Source organism: Phodopus roborovskii, unplaced genomic scaffold (assembly GCF_943737965.1).
Source record: "Phodopus roborovskii unplaced genomic scaffold, PHOROB, whole genome shotgun sequence".
Classification (NCBI taxonomy): domain Eukaryota; kingdom Metazoa; phylum Chordata; class Mammalia; order Rodentia; family Cricetidae; genus Phodopus; species Phodopus roborovskii.
Window position 1 is genome coordinate 30207266 of NW_026126517.1, and position 25131 is coordinate 30232396.

General features: G+C 36.3%; 1 protein-coding gene across 1 annotated transcript in view; it reads right to left on the reverse strand.

Moving 5' to 3' along the window:
• Window positions 1-25131, reverse strand: part of Ddx10 (DEAD-box helicase 10) — a 158661-nt gene that overhangs the window by 56819 nt on the left and 76711 nt on the right. The window contains exons 14-16 of the mRNA XM_051197470.1: window positions 15062-15181; window positions 12343-12504; window positions 1205-1261 (exon numbers count right to left, since the gene is read on the reverse strand). Coding sequence (XP_051053427.1) covers window positions 1205-1261; window positions 12343-12504; window positions 15062-15181 — 339 coding nt within the window. The remainder of the gene's footprint in view (window positions 1-1204; window positions 1262-12342; window positions 12505-15061; window positions 15182-25131) is intronic.

Sequence of the window (25131 nt, forward strand, 5' to 3'; positions counted from 1 at the left end):
TCTTTTCCTCTTACACTACAGGGTAATTGCTTCCCACTTCAAAACTATAACATGAGTTATCATCTCCAACTTGCTTTCTAAGTACTATGGACAGTTTGAGGAGTGGGGATAAAGAACATTGTGTTAGGGGCTTACTAAAGAGAATCATATTTTTGCTAACTGCCAAGATAAAAATCATAGCTAGTCAGGCATAGCACATACAGCATGAGAAATGGCATTCAGTATTTGGCCCTGGGTCTAGGAAATCATTTCTATTAAATGCCCTGATAATGCAGGAGCTGAAACTTACTTAGGGTTAACCATGACATATTAAAAATCATAGCTGTATATGAATGGTGCTTATAATTTTACATACACATATACATATACATATACATATACATATACATATACATATACATATACATATACATTCATTCATTCCAGGGAAACTATACATGTTTATGGGATACACTAAAGCTTTATAGAGTGTTTCATCTAGATTTTAAAGGTATAGCAAAGATCCCATGTTCTCACAGCAATCTACTGTCCAATTATACAGTTGAGTACAAACAGACATATTTCTAGTCTAACAATGACAAGTGTGTAAATCCTTTCAGATTGGCCCACAAAGTCAATTGTCTTCTGTATTTAATAAAAAGGTGGTCAGGGGTGAGGGTGTCAAGCACTCCAGATTACAAACTAGCTTTTTAAACTTTTTAACCTTCTATAAAGGAAAACAAATAAATGAGAAAGTAAACAACAAGCCACAAGGGGTCAAATCCAACTAAATCAGAATGCCCTGACATAAATATAAAGATAAAAATAAATGTAAAATAATAAATATCTGAAAAATAGGTATTTAAATTAATTTCAATATTACAAAAGATTGTCTTTATTTTACAGATATTTCTCTTTGTTAAATACTTAGCAGACATATTTTTTAAAAGAAACAAAACAGCCAGGTGATGGTGGCACACACCTTTAATCCTAGCACTTGGGAGACAGAGGCAGATGGATCTCTGAGTTCAAGGTCAGCCTGCCTGCTCTACAAAATTAAGTTCCAGGACAGCTAGGGCTGTTAACACAGAGAAACCCTGTCTCAAAAAAACAAAAACAAAACAAAAAGAACCAAACGGTATTGATATGAAGATACTGATTTAAACACACACACACACACACACACACACACACACACACACACACACACACACACACCTCTTACCTTTGTTTCTCTTTTGTTGGCTTCTCTTCTGGCTTCTTTTTCTTTTAGCCGTCTTTCCTACAAGGAAGAGAAGTAAATTAGAGGCACATATCCTGTTAAGCAGCATACATACTCTTCAATTTTACTTTGTAAAGCAAACTGAAAGCAATTATTTCACATTTATTTTTCAATAAATATTGTCAAAATACCTACAATGGGACTGGCCTAACAATCCTTAATGAGTAAATATAGGCCAGATATGGAATCATATATCAACTCCATCATTACATACTACACAATTTTTATTTACTTACAATTTCTTGCTCAGCCTAAAAGGAAAATAATAGAAGCATGCATTTAATAACATATTATATATAGGTTATAAGTACAATATCTGATACATGACTGGTATACAGCCATTTACTAGAATAAAAGGAAAGGAAATGCATTAATGATTGTTTCCCTTGTTGTCTTCAGTGTGAAACAGAATTTACAAAATATAAAAAAATCCTCACCTTTACTTCTTAGGAATGATATTTATTCAAAATCAACTAAAAGTCATTCTTATGAAACATGATATTTTATTAAATTGTTTTATAAATTCAAGATAAGTTTTCCACGGATTACAAAAGCATATACAGTATTAAAATTAAAAAACAAAATGATTCAGCTAAAGTAAAAAGGGATGTCATTTAAAATTCACAAAAGAAGCACAGTCTCTCCCAAAAAACAAAAGGTTTATTTTCAGTCCAAAATTTATAGGTAATAACTTATAGTTGTTCTTTTTTTTTTTTTTTTTTTTTTTTCTTTTCTTTTAATTTGGATAGATGGCTAAGTCAGTGGGGGTGAGGGGAAGGCAGTTTTCTTCTCATATAGTAAGGTGAAATTCAAACATGATTCACTATTCCATTAACTCCATTGGCTATGGGACAGTGAACACAGCTCTATTCTAGCCTGCTTTACCCATACAAGTCTCTTTGACTTATTTTTTAAAAAAAAAACAAAAACAAACTTATTCCATAGTCTAATAATGGATAATGGAATTCCATATATACATTGACAAAGTTTATAGAACTTTATGATAAAGGGAAACAGAACTGCTAAGGTCTAAGTGAATACTAATACTAAATACTAATTAATATCAAAAGGGAGTCTGTGCAGCTTTTAGATGCAATTTAAATAGCTTCTAATTACACAGCAGATGAAATCTACTACAAAACAAAAACCTAGAAAAGTAGATTCCAAGAGAAACTAATAAAACCTCAAATTCATATGGCTACTATGTATGTGCCATACCTCTAATGTCTACCATTGCATTGCTGCTTCTGTAATTAAGTACTCTTTTTCTTCTCTGACCTACCTACCTACCTACCTACACACACACACACACACACACACACACACACACACGAGAATACAAAGAATATCAATGTTTTCTAAGGGTCTGGAAAGGGAGCAGGAGTGGAAAAGATACAGCTTCTTAACACTTTACACCAAAACTTTTATATAGTTAGTACCAGTTACTGCTTTCCTTTGACTAGCAGCAGACTAAAAGATAGAGTGAAGCAAACTAATATTATTAAAGAAAAAAATTAAAAATTCATGCTAACTGGCTAGTTTGAGAGCCACCTTAGCTTGCAGAGGTACATATTTGTAAATTTGTCATTTTTTTTCTCCCTAAGTAATAGAGCAATTTAATCTTATCACTTACCCAAACAGTATTCCTAACCTATAGACTAGCATTAAAATAACAATATACTTTATATTATTCAATAAAAATCAAAGTGGTTTAAGTTTTTTCTGCTTAACTTAATCTTAAACCTATAGCTACATTAGACATTCAATAACTATAAAGTGAACAAAAAGTTGTATAATATTTCCACAAAAATGTTTATCTGTTTACACATTAATGGTTATTTTCTTGCCAAAACTTAATGGCTCTAAATTATCACAATGTGCTAGGCAATTTGCATATGTCTCTTTCAAATGGTGTAACCTGTGAGACAAATCCCTCCAAATTTTATAGGTGAAAAGATGGGCAATCAATATAATTAGGTCACTTGACTAAAGGCATAAATACTGTGAGCGATGAACCAGGACTCTCCTGCATCTTTGAAATCCAATGCCAATTCTGGCACATTACTATGCTCCACACTCCTCCATTATTTACCTTGTAGGGTCATACATCATGTCTTCTCTTATAAATATGTATAAATGGTACTGTTTTATTAATAATCAAGTCTTTTCATTTCAATGTTATTTTCTCCTGAAAATAATTTACATACTTATTTTTTGTCAGGCTCTTTGTCAAAAGAAACAATATACAATTACAATCACACCAATAGTTATTGTATTTATTCAATAACTTGCCTCATCCTAACACATAAGACTATCTGGTGGTGGTGGCACACACCTCTAATTCCAGCACTTGCGAGGCAGAGGCAGGTGGATCTCTCATTTCAAGGCCAACCTGGTCTACAGAGCAAGTTCCAGGACAGCCAGGACTAAGAAACCCAGCATGGATGGATGGATGGATGGATGGATGGGATGGATGGGATGGATGGGATGGATGGGATGGATGGGATGGATGGGATGGATGGGATGGATGGGATGGATGGGATGGATGGGATGGATGGGATGGATGGGATGGATGGGATGGATGGGATGGATGGGATGGATGGGATGGATGGGATGGATGGGATGGATGGGATGGATGGGATGGATGGGATGGATGGGATGGATGGGATGGATGGGATGGATGGGATGGATGGGATGGATGGGATGGATGGGATGGATGGGATGGATGGGATGGATGGGATGGATGGGATGGATGGGATGGATGGGATGGATGGGATGGATGGGATGGATGGGATGGATGGGATGGATGGGATGGATGGGATGGATGGGATGGATGGGATGGATGGGATGGATGGGATGGATGGGATGGATGGGATGGATGGGATGGATGGGATGGATGGGATGGATGGGATGGATGGGATGGATGGGATGGATGGGATGGATGGGATGGATGGGTAAAGAATAAAATAAAAATGAAAATAGAACTTTAAAGTTCTAGTTTCAAAGAATAACAATGATACATTAGCATCAGAAAAACTTTTCACATAAACCTGTATCTGTGGGCTATAAAAGTAAAACTGAAAATAGAACTTCAAAGTTCTAGTTTCAAAGAATAACAATGATACATTAGCATCAGAAAAACACTTTCACATAAACCAGTACCTGTGGGCTTTTGATTAAGCTATATCAGCCATAACAGTAAAATGTATATTGTCACCAAATCCCAAAATTACTCCATTACTGTTACTAGATGATATTCTATTTTATTAATATTTAGTTTACTGAATGTGTCAGGCTGGGGGTAGGTGCACATTAATTAAGGTGCCTACAGAACCCACGAGAAGCTACCTAATCCCTGGATTAGAAATTAAAGATGATTGTGCATCACTTGACATGAGCCACTGGAAACAAAACTCAGGTACTCTACAAGAGTAGTGCAAGTTCTTAACTGTTGAACCATCTCTCAACCCCTAAATGATAGTTTCAAGGTCAGGGTTGGGAACACAAGCTTGGTGTCCTGAGTTAATTTCTGAGAATGCATATAAAGATGAAAGAATAAAGCCTATTCCACAAAGTTGTCCTCTGAACTCAACAAATGTGCCGTGGTGTATGTGCTACCACATAATGTACTCGTGCATGCACACACAAACACAGATAGTATTAGTAATTGAAAAAAGTTCAGGCTTGTGAGTTATTAGAATTCAATGTACATGTAAACTCAGTATTTCCTTTGACATTTTCTACTGCTGACACCAGATAAATGAAAGAGATCTAAAGAAATGGAGGTGTCATATGACCAAGACATGAAAGTGCATGCAGGAGTTGGGTAGTGGGTTATGCATTAAAGAATAACTATCTTTCAATATTTGGACAAAATAAAGAAAAAATAATTCAAAATAAATCACTAGAAAACTTCTCTATCCTTCATATCACTCCCATCCTGCTATTCTTCTCTCTGGAGTGCCTCTATCCAAAAAAAAAAAAAAAAGCTAATAACATTCTAGAAAGAGGAAATGGCCTTCAAAAAGAAAAGAAGAACAGGAAGTAAAATTATAGTATACCAGGAATTGGACATGAACATAAGCAGTGCCTTTTTTTCTTTCCTGAAACAGGAAAAAACTGCTACTTAAGAGTTTATGATGATACAAAACACAAAAGGCTACACTAGGTAAACGTAATACCTGAATATTATTATATTCAGTAACTGAGGTCTCCCTTAATTTAATATAGCTTATATAGTTTAATAAACGTCTTTTAATATCATTTTTGAGAACGTGCTGATACCAAAAAAATTTATATCATGCAAAAGGACAGAATTTTATCTTTAGTTCTGCCATGCTACAAGTGATTAAGTAAAAGAAAAGCATGAAATTTAATAATGAAAGTCAAATTCACATAGGAGAAGAAAACAGAAAAAAAAAAGCATTTTAAGGAACAAAATACTGGCTTTATAACTATCATCCTTCTTTATGTCTCAGAAAGTTTGGACCCTCACCTCGCAAGAAAAGGAAGCATCATGAAATATGCATTTGATCAGCAGTCAGGGCAAGGCATCCATGTTTTTTTCTTTCTCTGGTCATATACGGCCAGAGAGATGGCTCAGCCATTAAAGGCTAGGCTCACAACCAAAACTATAGAAATGAGTCTCCTTTTTCAGCACATGATGGGAACACAAACCATCTGAATGGGTGTCAGGCAACCCCAAAAGTTTTGTGCAGAAAAGAGTTCCCAGCTATCACACTGGACCTGAGGGGGTATCTACTATATTTCAACATTAATTTCACCTCTTTTTCAGGGGGTGTGAGTAGGGGGAACCCAGCTCAATGCAAGTATGTTCAACATTTGCATAGAAGACAACTTTCTGAATAGAACACAATAACTCAGACACTAAGATTAACAATTAATAAATGGGACTTTATGAAACAGAAAAGCTTCTGTAAGGAAAGGACACAGTCAATATGACAGTAGGAATGAGAAAAGATTTTTACCAACTCCATATCTGATAGAGGACTAATATCTAAAATATATAAAGAACTCAAGAAACTAGATATTTAAAAACCCAATTTTTTAAAGAAAAATGAGACACAGACCTAAACAGAGAATTCTCAATAGAGGAATCTCAAATGTCTGAGAAACATTTAAAAAATGTTCAACCTCCTTTGCCATCAAGGGATTACAATCAAAACTACCTTGGCAATCCATCTCATACCTCTCAGAATGGCTAAGATCAAAAACGCAAGTGACAGCCTATGTTGGTGAGGATAAGGAGCAAGGGAAACACCCCTCTCCATTGCTGGTGGGAATGCAAACTTGTACAGCCACTTTAAGAAATCCATATGATGGTTTCTCAAAACACTGGTGGTAATTGTTCTACCTCAAGACCCAGCTGTACCACTCTTGGGCATATACCCAAAGGATGCTCCATCCCACCCTTGCTCAACTATGTTCATATTAGCTTTACTCATAATAGCCCAAAACTAGAAGCAACCTAGATACCCCTCAACCAAAAAATGGAAAAAGAAAATCTGTAACATTTACACAATGGACTATTACTCAGAGGTTTAAAAAACAAAAAAGATACATGAAATTTTCAGGCAAATGTATGGAACTAGAAGAAAAAATAAAATCACCCTGAGTGAGGTAACACAGATCCAGAAAGACAAATATGGGTATTAGTGGATATTATTAGTAGTTATGTAAATGATAGTCAAGAGAGGTTAGGTAAAGAGAAGGGCTATAGGGGGAAAGCATGGATTTCCCTGGAAAGGAAAAACAGAACAGATTCTACAGATGGACTAGGGGTGGGGTGGGGACAGGAGCAGGAGCAAGAGGGATCAAGTAGGCAGGAAAAAGTGAGGAAAGAGATGGCTGGAATTGAGCAGGGGGGTGAGGGGGGTAGGGGGCAGAGGGTAGAAACCTAGCACACTGGAAACTTCTTAGAATCTGTAACAGTGACCCTAGTGATGACTCCTGGTAGTGGAGGATAGTCTAATCTTTTGTAGCCGGGCAAGGTTCCTAGCATTGGAACGGGTTACCTTTGGTCAACTTGTTAGCCAAGGGGGTCCATGGAGAAAGTCACTCTTCAAAGAGCGATTGGAGGGGTAGGGACATTGCCAAAAACATCTACTACACATCTCATTTAAGATAGAGAGGTAAAGCTGGTACCTGCATGGAGCCTTCACCCCTATGTTCTAGTCTTTTGGGCATGAGATGGTACTCTGAAGGCTACAAAGAAGAAAAACCTGGACACTAACACAGCCACGAGACCCTCCACCTATATGTACAGGAGCAATGGTGTCACAGAATTTGTGGGAATGGCAATTAATGTTTGTTTTAATTTGAGGCCCACGCCAGGAGAGGGAGCCCATGCCCTACATGCCTGGAGGGCCAGGAACTGGAAACTAGGTAACCCCAAAACTTGGCTTTCAGTGCCTTGTCCAGTCATTATCAGAGAGGCTTCTTCTGGCCACAGTTAGAGCAGGTACAGTGACCCATAACCAAACACTATAGAGTCTAAACTAGAGGTCTCCATCAGGTCCCTCCTCTCAAGGTTCAGAGAACCCAGAGGAAGAGAAAGGAAAGACAGGAGTCAGAGGAGATGGAAGACACCAGGAGAATATGGCCCACTAAATCATCTGAGTGGGGCTCACATGGACTCACAGACACTGCTTGGTTCTACACAATGCACCAGGTCCTCTGTGTATGTTATAGCTGTTAGCTTGGTGTTTTTGCCTAACAGTGGCAACAGGTGTATCTCTGACTCTTTTGACTGCTCTTGAGACTCTTCTTCACTGGGTTGCCTTGTTCAGCTTCAACATGAGGGCTTTCACCTCGTCTTATTATATATTGTTTTGTCCTGCTTAGCTGTCATCTCCTGACCTGCTCTTTTCTGAAGCGGAAACAGAAGAGTGGATCTCAGGGAAAGGAGAGGTTGGGAGGAGCTGGGAGAAGTGAAAGGAGGAGAAACTGATAAGATATATTGTATGAGAGAAGAATCTATTTTCAATTTTAAAAAAGAAAGAATGTTCAAGAGAGGTTACAAAAATTTTATGGAAGATAATCCCTGTTCTCTAAGAACAAAACCCTGTAAATCTGCACCCCTCTCTGGACCCCAGGATTAAGGTTTTTCAATGTATCCATATTCCGTGGCACTTTGTCTAAACAACATGAATAAGTCAGTGCTCTATACAGAAGTCTGGAACAATTGGAACAAAGATGCACACAAGCACCCACTTCATAGTTAATGGCTTAATTCTTTACTGAGCTTCCATGTGCCAGCCCTTATAGTGGGTTTTGGAAAACAGTGCAGTGAACAAAATAGATTATAGATTATCTTGTAACCATTATAGTCTGTGACCCAATCCTGCCAGTCTCATTTACAATAGTACCAACCTCTGCTCTCTGCTCTTCAACTCCAGTCTCCAACTATTCTCCATGCAAACCACCTATCACTCAACTATCACATGGCATTTATAATATTTTAACTATAAAATAATAAAAATGGAAGATTAAAAATATCTCAAAAGACTTATTGCACAACTAATGAACTAAAAGAGGATTTTTTTTCCTCATGCAAATAAGCCTTACTTATAATGCCTGCTAGAGTTAAACACCAACACTTTGTAGTTCCCTTGCTCTCATGGAATTAATAAATTATGTATAACTATATATATAGTTATATATCTACATAATTATAGTTATATGTATATAGTTATATAACTAGTCTCCAATATTTCCTAGACTTTTAAATGGCAACAGCCACTGAAAACTGGACTCTAGTACTAGTACATGCATTGTTATGCAATGATCATTTAGGAAAAAGTACTGGTCTGGGGCCCTAAAGTATGTGACTAACTATAATGCTTATTTTGTCTTTATTTTGAGACTAATTATACCTCTCTCATACAAAGTAACATCAATGAATAAATACACTTTTTAATGTGTGTAAAGGATGGAATAATACTCAACCTTCAAAAGGCAAGATATTCTGCCATTTATGACATGATGAATCTACAGACATCATGATCAATGAATAAGGTATGCACAGAAAAACAAATAGCATCACTGGTGTGGAATCCAAAAAACTAAATTCCCAGAAACATAAAACGGAATTATGATTCTCTTTGGAATGAGGGAGGTCTCTCTGTCAAATGACACAAAATTTCACTCAGATATAATAGTTCTAGGGAACTTTTGCACAGAGTGGTGGCTATAGTTAAAAAAGAAAAAAAAATGTTCACCAAAGTAGCAAATAGCAAGAACTTTAAATGTTCATATCACAAAGAAATAATAACTTGGATTGACATGTTAGCCAAATTTCATCATTCTGCAATGAATACATAGAGCAAAACATCAAACTGTGCCTTTAAATATGTAAAATTATTCAAATCAAAATAAAAGTGGGGACTGGAGAGATAGTTCAGTTATTAAGGGCAACTGATGATCTTCTAAAGGACCTCAATTCAGTTACCAGCACCAACATGGTGGCTCACAAACATCTGTTACCGCAGTTCCAAAAGATCTAATGCAGGGTTCTGGCCTCCATCAGCACTGTACACACATGGTTCAGAGATACATACAGATAAAATAACATTTCTTCTTTATTTTTAAATACAAAATAAAATATAATGAAACTTAAGTTACAAAAAATTAAATGAAAAGATCTCTATATCTCAGTTTTCTAAATCTTTCCGAAAGGGACTAATACCTCTGACGTAGATGGAATTTTATAGCTTCCAGTAGTTGGTAGACAAAAGCATGAGTCAAAGACAGGTATATTAGAACAGAGGGTGAATAACTGAACCAACATAAGGATCTGAGACCTGCCTTACAATGACTGAGGACATTCAAAACTGTACCACACATTTTTAAAATTTATTTATCTATTTTGTGTGTTATGAGTTTTTTCTCTGCATGTATGAATGCCACCAGGTGCATGCCTTGTGCCCAGCAGAGGCCAGCAGATATTTTGGAAAAGATTTACAAATGGTTGTGAACCACTATGAGGGTTCTGGGAATCAAACACATTTCTCTGCACCAGCAGCAAGTGTTCTAAACTGTTGAGTCATTTCTCCAGCCCACCAAAGCAGCCATTAATTCTTAAGAGGAAACACTACTGTCAAACTGATCGTTAAGACTAAACTCACTTAAGGAATTAATTTTTAACAAGAAATTATCATCCTGAACTATTTTAAATATGCATTTAAAGATTCTTGAACTTATGAAACTCACAATTGACACCTATTTATAAATAAGCCAAATACAGAATCATGTGATCTGTTTCATGGCATTTCTCCTTCCCACATAGATTTTATCTACTCATACCCTATATTCATGGTAGCTTTCTGTTCAATTTTCACTGTATTTAGTGTTTAATGTTCTTATATTTAATATACCATGAATAAAAATATTTAAAATAATAAATAAATAATAAAGTGTAAAACATTCTTTATACTCAATCTAGCCCCTGTATAAATATTTAGAGAAGACTGTAAATTAAACTATGGCAAGCAAGATGTTGATACTCTTAGTACTTCTAAAGATCATAACAAGTAATGTAGTATTTCAATTTACATATTTACTAACGGAAACAATACAAGAAATATTTGTTTCTCTCAATAACACAAATATTCAAACTCAAGCATTACACTTCAACTTGAATTCTGCATGTCTAAAATGCATTTGGCATTTCATACTTGAAGCTATCTTCAATATATACTTTCTTTGGTTCTGTCAAATGATATTGTAAAGTTGTATTAAGCCTTTAAAAATGATAATTCTCCTATTGAGAGAGAGAGAGAGAGAGAGGGAGGGAGGGAGAGAGAGAGAGAGAGAGAATATAATCTGGACCATTAGTCCAGAGCAAAACAGAGCAAAAAATCTACAAGAACCCTTTCCAAGGTGATATCAATAACATTCGAAAGGCATAAAAGGTTTTTAAAATAAAATTTAGTAATAGGGCAAGGATTCTCAAATATTATACTGTGCCATACTGCAGAAAGATATTTTTGCAATTTCCATATACTTTATCTTACTAATTGCCTCATTAATCTAGTGGTTTATCCCACTTTTGGAGAATTACACAGTACAGCAGGACAATAATACATATATCATCCACAAAGATAGCAGAGAACTGAGGTGTGAGGTCTCCAGGTCTTATACATATAGAAATATCTTTTGCAAGATATCATCAAGCAACCAATATGGACAGAAATTTAGCTAATAAAATCAATCTGGAAATAACTCCAATGTCCTTCAGTGAGTGAGTAATGAAACAATCCTAAGTCCATCCAAACAACAGGTCATTGCTCAATATTAAAAAGATAATACAGAAAGCTAGATATGGCTCAATAGTTAAGAGCATTTTCTATTTCTTCAGAGGACATAGATTTGGTCCCCAACTCCCTGTTGACAGATCACAACAGTATCTTAATTTCAGAGTATCTGATGCCCCCCTTTGGCCTCTTCAGGAACTACTCACACATGTGGTATACACACACATACAAGCAAATACACATATAAAATAAATATAAATCTTTTAAGCATTTAAAAGTAAATATCTTGATATATACACCAATTTGTTGAATTTCTAGGAAAAAATGCTGAATGAAAAACAATCCCCAAAGGCTACATATTATATATGATTACATGTGAAACACCAATTATCTCAAAATAAGAATTTCAATTATACAGCCAGGAGCCAGTGATTTCATTGTTGCCACACATCACATAGTATATTGACAAACCAAGAGAGCTAAAAAAATAACCATACAATATAACCTTAAGTATACCCCTCAACTATGTGGCCCAAGATTGATATGGACATTATTAATTGGCATACAGACTGCACCTTTAAAACCAATAATACTATCTGAGTTATATTACCAAAAGCAAGTTTCAGTGGCAACTCAGTATTATACCATCTCCAGAAGAAGAGCAAAAGGAACAAACACAGTGCCTAATCAGTCACTAAGAAAGTGTTGGTGAAAACAATGATTAAAGTAATGTTATCAATGTACTTCCAATGAATTACAAGTTAGTCATATTAGGAACACAGTTGTAATTCAAAACAGAATACTTACCCGATGCTTTGCCTTAATTTTCTTTCTATATTCTTCTTTGTCGAACTTGTCCTCTTCCTGAAGCCTTTCCTTTGCCTTGTCTAAGTTGATTCCACCAGTGTCATCTTCTTCCTCCACATCATTTGTAGCAGATTTCTGAACCTGTGGCCACTGCTGAACCAGCTGAAGACAGGAAAGGGTAAATACGGGATAGGATGGAAGAGATTTCTATAGAAACCTTTTGCTTTCAAGAACTCATTTTAAATGGGGCATATGTCCACCTTCTACCTTAAATGTGTTATTTCTTAACCTTTCTCATTAACTTCATAATTAAATTAAGGTGCCATAGAAAATACCTTCATAGCCACAGCAATACTGCCATTTTACTTTGCACACACAATTAAAGACTACTTCACAAAAGTGGTCAAGGTGATTACAGAACAGAAACACTTCCCAAAACTACCTGTTAATGCTGTGTGTGTCCTCCTGCAACTAAGCTCAAAATCATGTACAGAGCAAAAAACTGGGTGACAATGTATCTCCTTTGAGTTATACCAACGTATCTTGTATAAGCCTCTGACACAGCTCACCAAAATGTGCTGTTTTACATTCCTGTTTCTATTAGTGAATCTAATATCTTTTTGGGTATGTCAATGCTGTTTTCTCATTCATCCTTAGAGTCCATAAAAGTACAAGATAATTAAAACTGGTCAACTAATATTACAGAGTAAAATAACTAACTAAAGGGGAGAAAAATTGGTTTGGGTTTCACAGGCTGCTCATGATTCCACACAGCAATTTATGGATAGATAGGAACAAAGTGACAAAGCAGATGGATCCTAAAGGAGACTTGGCTAAGTGTCCTGGCTTTTTCACTAGTTTAGTGTATCATACTAAGTAAATTCATTATTCTCTGCACACCTGTGACCCTTCTAGATCTAAAAAAAGAGGCAACTCAATAATTTCTGTTGTCATACAATATAAAAGTATAAGCTCTAAACAATTTAGACAAAACAGTTCCATTAACATGACAGCTTTAACTTAAAAACTGGCTTTCAGAGCATTTAAAAAATCTGTGCCTCTGACTTGAATAAATGCTAATTAATATTCAGGTAAACAGAAATTTTCAGATAAACATGTCACAGGTACTCATCCATCCTTGCTACCCAAGTCATTCTTCAAGATGAGATTCAAAATCTTATTCTTTCAGCAGCCAGTGGTGACAGCAACAGAACTGCCTGACAAACTGTGTCAGTAATCAATGAGCCCCAAAGGTGTGAAAGGGATCCATGGTGATGAAGAGATAACATCAATTACTCAAACCTTTCATCCAACTTGATTCACAGAGGGAAAGTTATTACGGTATACCTTTCTGTGGGTTAAACAAATCACAGCCCATTTTTGAGAGGTTCCTAAGTTTCAGAATCATGCATAGCCAAACAGCTCCTCTTAGTAACAAGCATCCACTGCAATATTATACAGTTAAGAGATTTATAATCATCTTGGAGCTAATTACTGTAATCTGTGCAGCTGAACTCTGTAGCACACTAAGCTCATTAGGGTAAGAGCACTCATCTTATAAGGGCATTAGACATGACTGCATTCCCCTCTAGCTCAATTCTCTATAGTAGTTTTATTACAAATATTTTTTTCATTTACAATGGCTTCATCTTCCACTTCTGGAAATTGAATCACACTGTTATCTTGTTATTTTTCAAATCATTCCTATACCCCCAAATAACACCAAATTCTTTAGCTTCTAAATGAAAAAGAAAAATACCCCTGTGGATAGAGACTATTTCAACAACATTTCCATGATGAGGAAATATATGGTGGATTCTTTAATCAATATGAAAGTTATCTGGAGTAACAGATTACTCACTCTAAACATTATTTTGAGGATTTAATACATGTTAGGCAATATGCCCTACACTAGGAACTCAACATCAAACAAAATACCTTTCTTTGTAGGCAAATACAAAAGAAAATTATATCATCAAAAAGACAGTGAGGTTTTATAATAATAATAATAATAATAATAATAATAATAATAATAATTTCCAGAGAGGGAAGGAGGGAGGAACTTGTATGCTAGTAAAAATGGGGTCATGAAATGAAATTCTAAAGACCTTGTTATACCAAGAACTAGTTTTCATCCTTTGGGTAATTTACTTGATGTCCTAGATTTACTTGGTCATTTGAAAACTAAACACTAATTTTTAAAATAATAGCCTCTTCTGAGAAGTTATATATTCAGAACCAGGCCCAGATAAAGGCAAAATGAGAAGAAGAACCTACATCTGAAATCACTTAAAGGCAGAGAATTCCCTCCATGAGTCAGCCCAGCAATGAACATACAAACACAGCAACATAACTGGGGAAGTGCAAATTGGGCACTTTACAGAGGCATGCTAAAGATGCTGTCCTAAGTAGCCCTGTTAGTATTCTTGTGCTTGTTTCCAGGGCACACTCTGATGAATTTTGATGAGAAAATCTTTTCTATAAAGAATGGGAAACAACATCATCTCACAAGAAGGACTTCAGTTTCCTGCATAAGAAATCTCTGTCCACAGCCAACAGCTGATGAAAGGCCGACAAGAACAGGGAAAAGCAGCAGCCAGTGTGCTTGAAAAACATTAAAAAATAATAATAATAATAATATTAAGTGGCCATCAGCAGGAAAGCCAAGCTCCATAATCCCTAAATGTAGTTCAGAAATAACATACTTAGAGAATCTTACCTCCCCTTCATCAGTAAATGTTATTTTCTTATTCACTTTAAAATTTCTCTTCATTACTTTTTTTGCTTCTGCAACTTTGGTTAATTTTTTCTTGACACTGGATTTAGAAGGTTCCTTTTTCTGTTTAAGGGGGGGGGGGGAAAGAATTAGAAAAGTGGTTGCAATATAACAATAAACTTTCCAAAAATGACTATACTTTCTATTCTCATTGATAATTACAAGCGCCTAAAACACTACCCAAAAACTGAGTTATGTGCCATTTTAACTATTAGCTCCTTTAAGGCTAAAGGGGCTTTAAATGTGAATAAGAGAGCCATTAGGCAAAACCCCTTCATTTTGCTCTATTGCTAAAACTGTGTTATTTAAAATGTTGAAGAACCAGGAACAACAGGATGAAGCAATAAACAGTCATAAGACAAAGTTGTTTCATAGGTTAAAGCACAAAAATATTATTAAATTATAAGTACAAATCTAAATTTCTAGACTAAGAATATAAAAAGTTAGACCAAAATGACTAATACAATGTTTGCAATTCAACATCCTTCTATCAGCTATAAGAATTTACTCTAGGGGCTGGACAGATGGCTCAGCAGTTAAGAGTGCTAGCTGCTCTTCCAGAGGACCAGGACTCAGTTCCCAGAACCCACATGACAGCTCATAACTGTCTGTAACTCCAGTTCTAGGGGATCAGACACCCTCACATAGACCCACATACAGGCAAAACACCAATGCACATAAATTTAAAAAAAAAAAAGGAGGAGGAGGAGGAGGAGGAAGAAGAATTTGAACTATGAATGCTGAAAAATATACTATCACAAATTGAGTACAAAGACAAGATGAATTAACAGTACTTTAACAGACCACCACAGCATGACACACATAGACACACACATTCACATAGTTTAAAACAACATAAATAATTTAAATAAGTCTTTGGCATAGTAGTCAAGAATATTTGTGGTAAACTTTGCAATTATGAACTGTGTGAAGATTAACTATCTACAAACTGGGGTTACTAATATCCTAGTTCTTGTCATAGACTATGCAAAGGCTAAAACATAAACATAAAACATGCATGATAAATCCGTGTCAATTGTATACTGGCTTATTTTACAGAATCCTACACTGTGGGTTTCTTAGCTTTTATTCTGTACTACAGTGTACCACTTAGCAAAGGGGGGAAAAAAAGAAAACAAGAATCATTCAGAAGTTTTGGGAAGATGCACAAATATCACATTATGATAGTAAGTATGTCAATATTGAATGAATTAAAATTAAACACCCTTAGTGAAAACCAACCTATTTATAAAACAGTTTACGACACAATATTAATATATTTTTCATGTTTTATTATCTTGGATAGTTTTGTGTCAACTTGATGCAATCTACAATCATTAGAGAAGGGGGTCTTTCAATTGTGACAATGCCTTCATAAGACTGCCCTACAGAAAAGTCTGTGGTGTTGATTCATAATTCATGTGTGAGGACAAGGTCACTGTGAGTGATGCCACAAATGGGCTGGTGATATTGGGTGCTTTAAGACAGCAAGATGAGCAAGCCATGAGCAACCCAGTAAGCAGTGTTCTCTATGGCCTGCCTCTGCATCAGTTCCTGTTTCTAGATTCCTGTCTTGAGTTCCTGCCCTGACTTCACTGGATTACAGGTTACAGGATGAAATAAACTCTTTCCTCCCCATGTTGCATTTGGTTATGGTGTTTATCACAGCAATAGAAACCCTAAGACAGCTATGTGAATCAGAAAATACATAAAAAAAAAATTATGATTTAAGTACGTGTTGTATAAACACTGACTGTTTCTGCTACATATGAACTGCTAATAACACATCTGTCATTCTTGATTTGTGCAATCTATAGCATTTAACTATATTACTTCTCTGGCAAAAAAGAAGATTTATGTTTTGTAAGGTACTAGCATATATAATTCATATAAAGTTTATGAGAAGATTTGCTTATTAGAAAGATATTAAGATTAATACACTACAATCTTTCTCACAAGACTTCAAGTCCTTATGAACAGATAAAGAATATCATAGCACACATTACTATTGTTAAGAACTGACAGACTAGAATAAAAGTCAGCAAGAAAAACCGTACACTCCAGTGACACAGGTCTGGTAAAAAGTGGAGGTATTTGGTTTTGGACTGAATGGTTCCTTAGGTTCTAAAAGGAACAGTTCTTATTCCAGCTCCCTCCCCTTTAAAAAGGTTCCCTCTATAAAGTAAAATAGTTTAAGAAAGCTACTGAAAAAAGCAACAGAAGTGACAATATGGCTAAGAGGCTTATATTATCCTGATTAGCTACAGACTTGCCCTACCATCTTCACTCACTCAGAAGTGCACTATTTATTGACTCTACAACAGAAGGCATCTGGGTCAGTTACATTTCTGGATACATCAAACAAGTGAGATAACCAACTTACACAGAATATGTCTATCTTTTAGCAAAGTTTTCAATCCAAGATGCTGGTCCCTGTGATGATATATTCTTTATGATTTAATAAAGCTTGCCTGAAGGTTCAGAATGCAAAACTAGCCACAAGCCATAGAGGCTAGGTGTTGGTAATACACAACTTTAATATCAGGATTTGAGACTCAGAGGCAGACAGATCTGTCAGTTCAAGGCCACACTGAGCTACATGAAATTGATCTAGTCTAAAAGACAAACAGATCACACAAAGGTGATCTCAGCACTTGTAATCACATGCCTTTAATACCAGCACTAGGGAGTTGGAGCCAGGAGTGATACAGATGGGCAAAGAAAGAATATAAGGCGTGAGGAGATAGGAACTCAAGGATTATAGTCTGAGGCTTGGTGGAGAGCAGTACAGTCTGCATTGCATGCACACTCTGAGGATTGGTGGGAACAACATTGCCCATTTTGGTCTGAGGTAGAGGTAAGAGCTAGTTGGTGACTGACTGCTTTGCTTTTCTGAACTTCAGCTTGAAACCCTCTGGGTTTTTAATATTCGTGCTACAAGCCCCAATGCTTTGGACAAGACAAAACATCAAAATGAGGGCAAGACCACTCTTTCCATGGTCAAGAAGCTAAAATGATGAAGAGAAAGGGGTCTGGGTGGCATTATCTCCTTCAATGTCATAACCTCAATGCCCTAAGAAAAAGAAACTTCCATTAAACCCCACCTCCTCAAGGTGCTACTACCTACTGACAGCAATATCCTAAGAACCAAGCCTTTGGAGGGCATATAAGATCCAAATTATACCTTTATCAGAGCATATAGTTGAGGCCTAATAGTCCAAACTTAGTGTTCTCTCTGACTTCTAAGAGCTTAACTGATAATGATATAATAACTACTGAACATTAACTATGAATCACAAGCACGGTAAGAGCTCAAATAAATATGCAAGATGGATAGCCTCCTATTACAAAAATGAAAGATCTTTAAACTTGTAGGAAAATACTAAGATGTGGTGGCATTACTAGCACTTCAATGGTTATAAATACCTTTTAAGCCCATTGGTGACATTTTTCAAAACTGGTTTTAAGAGAGGGTGTAAAGGGGCATGTGTATACATATCTGCACACGGGCATAAATATATAGGAATTAGGGAGAGCTCCCCAGCAAATCCACAAATGGAGGTCAGAGGTTAACTAAGATTATCATCCATCACTCTCCAACTTATTTGTATGAGGCAGGGTTTCTCACTGAACTGGGAGCTCACTTCTCTGGAGCACATCCAGAGAGCCCCCAAGATCTGCCTATCTTCCATTCAGACAGACACAGACACAGACACACACACACACACACACACACACACAGAGAGAGAGAGAGAGAGAGAGAGAGACAGAGAGAGAGAGAGACAGAGACAGAGACACACACACACAAACTACATGGCCCTTGTGGTTGCAGATCAAGTACTTTACCCACTGAGGTATCTCTCCAGTCCCAATGTTAGTCTTTTCAATGCTGATTTTAGAGGAACCCTGGTTTGCTTTCTACTAATGTGATAAAACACTCACCAAAATCAAGTTGGGAGAAACTCAAGGCAGGAATCTGAAGCAGGAACTGAAGCAGGCTACTTGCTGACTAGCTTACTCAGATTGCTTTCTTACACCTGCCTAATTGTGACAATGCCTAACCTAATAAATTCTCAAGTAAATATTTCTATTATCTTAACTTGAATGTTTTAATAAAAGTAACTCTCAATATATTACCAGTAATTTATATTTCCTTTTTCTGTCATATACATTCCAATACCAAAATTTCACTCAAATTCCTTCAACATAATTTTTTTTACCTTCTTGATGGGAGATGTCATTCTGTATATGTTTCTCATACTGGTTAATAAATAAAGCACTGTTGGCCAATAGGAAAGGAAGATAGGAGGGACTAGGAGACAAGGAGGAAAGAGGAAATAGTAAGGAGGAGTCAAGATGGAGGGTCTGGAGAGAGCAGTATGCAGCAGCCGGCTCCGGGTAAGAAGACCACGTGGAAATACATAGATTAACACAAATGGGTTAATACTTAAGACAGAGCTGGCCGATAAAGTAGTAACTGGCCAATAGTATAATATTAAATACAGAATCTCTGTGTGTTATTTGGGGCTGGCGCGGTGGCAGGACAAGACCGGGCAGCGGGCAGAAAAACCCATACTCCTTACACCTTCTCATTACTTTCCTGTTAGAATTTTAACATAAATTTCTATAGAAGTTGAGCCTAATAATTCCTTAAACCTTTCACTGTTTACAATTAGTTTAGATAAAATCCTGTTTTCCAGAGCTAATCCTGTTTTCATTTCATGTCCTGATTTTAAAACTTATGTGTGTCACAATCAACTAAACTCATCATACTCTTCCTCTTATACTCTTAAATGGTTCTGTTTACCTTTTCATTCTGAAAAACATAAGGCAAATTTTCATGGCCCTATAATTACTCATTCACTTAAATTGTTAGTCTGACTGTAGCCACTATGAATCATGACCAACATACTAACTAAAATAGTTAAAGCATTAAAGTGCTATTTGGAGCTTAGTGATTAGACCCATATCGCTGCCAGTTTGAGATAATCAAACTGTGCTCTACTCATCTTGAATAAAGTCACTGTTCTTGTGTACATTACATGACCTGCTTCCATCTGATGTAAGTCAGGGGATCCACCATTCTTGCTGCCACTCAAGAATCTTTTCTAGCCTTAAGTACCCAACTGACTGTGCTCTATGCAATCATAGCTCTTTGCAGTTGGAAACCATATGCTGGGACTAGATTTTTCCAGAACAATTTTCTAGGCTGTTTAGTATTCTGTCTTCCTATTAATATACATGTATCTGTTCTCCGCTATATATCTAAAATAAAAAACACAAAAGTGATAAAAAAAAATCTCAGAATGTTGTATTCGTAGATAAAATTATGAAACCAGTAATATTTTGCTGTACAACTCCAATATATAAACCTACCACATTTAATAAACTTTTTATATTAGAAGGCAAGCAGCAAGAAACAACTTAGAGAAACAGAATGTGATACATTTTTGCTTTATAGACAATACTGATCTTATTTCTAACTTATGCAAAAATTGACTGCATCACATTTTTGTTGTTTCCCACGTCTTTTAAAGCCTTCTAGAACTGACAAATATATACCAAACACCAAATTGTGAAATCAAACTTTGAAGCTTATGGTCCTTTCTTGAGTCCACTAATCAACTGATACAAAGGAAATTCCAGGAATATTAGTCTAGGTCACAAACACTAATGCCTAGAACTTTCCTCAGAGACAGTCATATGGTTTTCTATATATAGTTATATATATATATATATATATATATATATATATATATATATATATATAGTGTGTGTGTGTGTGTGTGTGTGTGTCAGTATTATATCGGTGGAAAACTATTCTTTTTACAAAAGGGGAGATTATATGTCATCTCTAAACAAAATAGGCAAATGATACTAACCAAAATCCCAATCTAAATGAATTTTTCAATATCCACTACTGCCCTAAAAACATCTAGGCCCTTAAAAGATCTATCCTAATGCCAAAAAAAAAAAAAAAAAAAGTTCATTTTTCTTTTGTCATTAAAAGAAAGAATAACAGTAATTAAATAAAGTTGTTAGGGACAGAAAACCTAAGTTACCAGTACAACTCTAAGCCAAGAAATAACTCATAAGAACAAAATAGGGGAAAGAACAGCTATGTAGACTTAAGACAGTTACAGTGATAAAAGGAGACAAGTGGAAAACAAAATCACAAGAAAAGAAAGAACAGGGGAGAAGAGAAAAGCTCTGTGAAAACAAAATTCTCTCATGATTAATGTGTTGCAAAACCACTGCTCCATCCCTACTCATACTATATAGTACTTTCCTCCAAAAGATTCCCAAACTCAGATTCAAGAAATAAAGCCAATAGTGGAAAACTGAAAATGCCTTAAGCAGATATGAACAAGATGCAAAATAATTGCCATCTACCTCCCAAAATATCTTTATAGGTAATATCTAAGATAAAACTACTAACTCAAAAAAAAAAAAAAAATAGTGGAACACAAATGAACCTACTGATCATTACTGTTGACAATTTGTTCTAGACTATTTCCTTTCTAAATTCTTCAATTATTTAAGCCATTTAGTAGTTTGACAGATTTAGCTGACTCGTCAATATATAAAAATATTAAATAGCAGCATTCCTAAAGCAAGCACATGGGGTAAGGGCACAGATAGGAAGAAATACAAATGTGTGTGAATGTATCAGTCAGTTTCCAGAGTCATGTTCCCTAAGCTTCAGCTTCTTATATTCTCATGCCTTTACGTTGAAGATCAGTATTGAACACTATTATCCAAGAGCAAACTGATAGGAAAGATGTATTTCCCTGTGGTTTAAAATAATAATAATAATTTTTGTCCTCCCACAAATCCGAAACTCAACAAAGAAACAAAAGAATTAACAGAAGTTATGTCTCAACTGGGGTTAACAGACATCTATAGAACATTCCATCCAAAGACAAAGGAATATACCTTCTTCTCTGCTCCACATGGAACCTTCTCTAAAATCGACCACATACAAGGTGACATAACAAACCTCAACAGATACAAGAGAATAGGAATAGTCCCCTGTATCTTATCGGACCATCATGCTTTAATATTGGAATTCAACAACAACACAAATAGCAGAAAACCTGCAAACTCATGGAAACTGAACAATGTGCAATTGCACCACTCCTGGGTCAAAGAAGAAATAAAGAAAGAAATTAAAGACTTTCTAATATTCAACGAGAATGAGGACACAACATACCCGAACTTATGGGACACCTTGAAAGCAGTGCTACGAGGGAAGTTCATTGCACTAAGTGCCCATATGAAGAAAACAGAGGATAGTCACATAAGAGAATTAACAGCCCAACTGAAAACCTTAGAACAGAGAGAAGCGAATTCACCCCGCAGGAGTAGACGCCAGGAAATAATCAACAAAACACCAAATAACCCTATTAAAAAATGGGGTACAGAACTGAAGAAAGAATTCTCAATGGAGGAACTCAAAAAGGCTGAAAGACACTTAAGAAAATGCTCCACATCCTTAGCTATCAGGGAAATGCAAATCAAAACAACTTTGAGATACCATCTTAACCCTGCCAGAATAGCTAAAATTAGAAACACCAGTGATGACTTATGTTGGGGAGGATGTGGAGAAAGTGGAACACTCCTCCACTGCTGGTGGGAGTGCAAACTCATACAGCCATTTTGGAGATCAGTATGGCGGTTCCTCAGGAAAATGGGAATTAGTTTACTACAGGACCCGGCAATCCCCCTCTTAGGCATATACCCAAAGGATTCACATCCATGCAACAAAGACATCTGTTCAACTATGTTCATAGCAGCACTATTTGTAATAGCAAGAACCTGGAAGCAACCTAGATGCCCCTCAATTGAAGAATGGTTAATGAAGATGTGGCACATCTACACAATGGAATACTACTCTGCAGAAAAAAAATAATGGTATCTTGAAATTTGCAGGGAAGTGGATGGCACTTGAAGAAACCATCCTGAATGAGGTAACCCAGTCACAAAAAGAGGAACACAGTATGTACTCACTCATATATGGATTTTAGACCTAGATCAAATGATCACTAGCCTATAATTCACATCACCAGATGAACTAGGATACAAGGTGTATTCTAAGAGATTCATATAAAGTCCCTCACAGAACTGGGAAGGGACAAGTCCCCCAGAGCTCAGGTGAAGTAGGAGGGGGGACAGTGAATGGAGAGAGAAGTAGGAGAAAATGAGGGGGAGGAAAGGAAAACATGTGCGACCAGGAAGATTAAGCCTGGTTAGGAATAGTAGATAGGAAAGAAAGAGAGAGAGAGAGAGACAGAGAGAGAGAGAACATAAAAGAGGGAGCCAATATTGGTTTGAAGATAAAATTGAACACAAAGAAAGGTCGAGAGAACTACAAGACTGCTCCCAACTAACAATCTCAGCTTCCATGGAAAGGCTATCATAAATGCCCTTCCCGGAGAGTGAGATCAACAACTAACTTCTCCATGGAGCCCTCAACTAATGCCTGTTGAAAATAGGAGCAAACACCCATACATAAACACTGAATCGAACTAGAACCCAGAAGCAGATGGAGAGGACAAGACCATGCGGCAGAAGCACATAGAGACAGCTTACCTGAACAAGGAGGAGCTAACGGCCACTAGACTGATATCTGGGAAGCCAGCATGGGACTGACTCAGGCCCCCCTGAATATGGGTCTCAGCCAGAAGGACTGAGCAGTCTAAGAGACCTCAGACAGTGGAGCCAGGATGTATCCCTGGTGCACAAAAGGACTTAGGAACATATCCCCCATGGAGGGATAACTGCCTTAATCTAGAGACAGGAGAGAAGTCCTAGTTCCTACTTCACAGGACCTGTCAGATCTACATGACCCCAACTGGATGGCACTCTCCTACATATGGAATTGGGGTGGGGGGATGGGAGGGGAGGGTGTTTAGAGTGCATGTGAGAGGGCAGAGAGGGTAAAAAGGGAGGGAAGGAGGGAGGGAGGGCTGGGGGGGAGGGAGCGAGGGAGGGAGGGAAGGAGGGAGAGGGAACTGGGATTGACATGTAAAATAATAAATTAAATTTTAAAAAATGCTTTGACTCCAAAATTTAAGTTGAAGGACAAGTTACTGGGGGAAAGGATTTCTATTTTTGTTTCCACAGAAAATGAAAAGATGTGGATTCCTTCCAGACTAATGTGGTTTGATCACGCCAGACTGCCTGAAACAGAGTACAAGCTAATCCTACATTCAAAACAGCTGGACAAAACAGCCCTACAGATTACAGCCAGGATATCTGAATCTTCTTCGAATCCCCCCAAGACAGCGCCCCTTACCAGCAGGAAGTAGTTTGGAAAGAACGACGCCCAAATTCCCAAATATTGTGTATAAATGTTTGTTTTCATTTAAATGGACTTTGTTATATAAAATTAAATAAAATAAAAAAAAGAAAAAAATAATTGTTGTCCTCTTACAAACATGGTTTTCTCTTTTCATTCAGGCACTCAAGACTTTAAAAGTCAAATTCTGATCCATATTTAAGACTAATATATAAAATGATGTGACTTGCATTTTATATATCCTGCCAATTATTTCTGTTCTATCTATTGTGTACATGTCCTAGCAATTTCTAATAGAAAATCCTAAGTATATTTTAAAGCTATTTCAAATTCATTTTGAAATAGAGAAGGAAAAATATGAATTAAAACAAAACTAAAGTTATATATTCAATATACCTTCTCTACTATGCTTTTTATTAGTTTTTCTTTACTGTAATAAACATATAAAATTAACTAAGTTTTATCATGCCTTACAATTTTAAGGCGTTTCTGTTCATAAGGAATTACCTTTGTTATTCTGGGATACAATAAGGCCCAAATCTAAAGTACATGAAAGAGGAGGAAGCTTAACTAAAGATTCAGGTAGACAAAATAGAAAATGTAAAGAAATCAGTTTGTTCTTTACACACACACACACACACACACACACACAACTTTAGAATGACTGCAGGTGGAATGTGATAAACCAAATCATGCACACAAGAAGATTCTA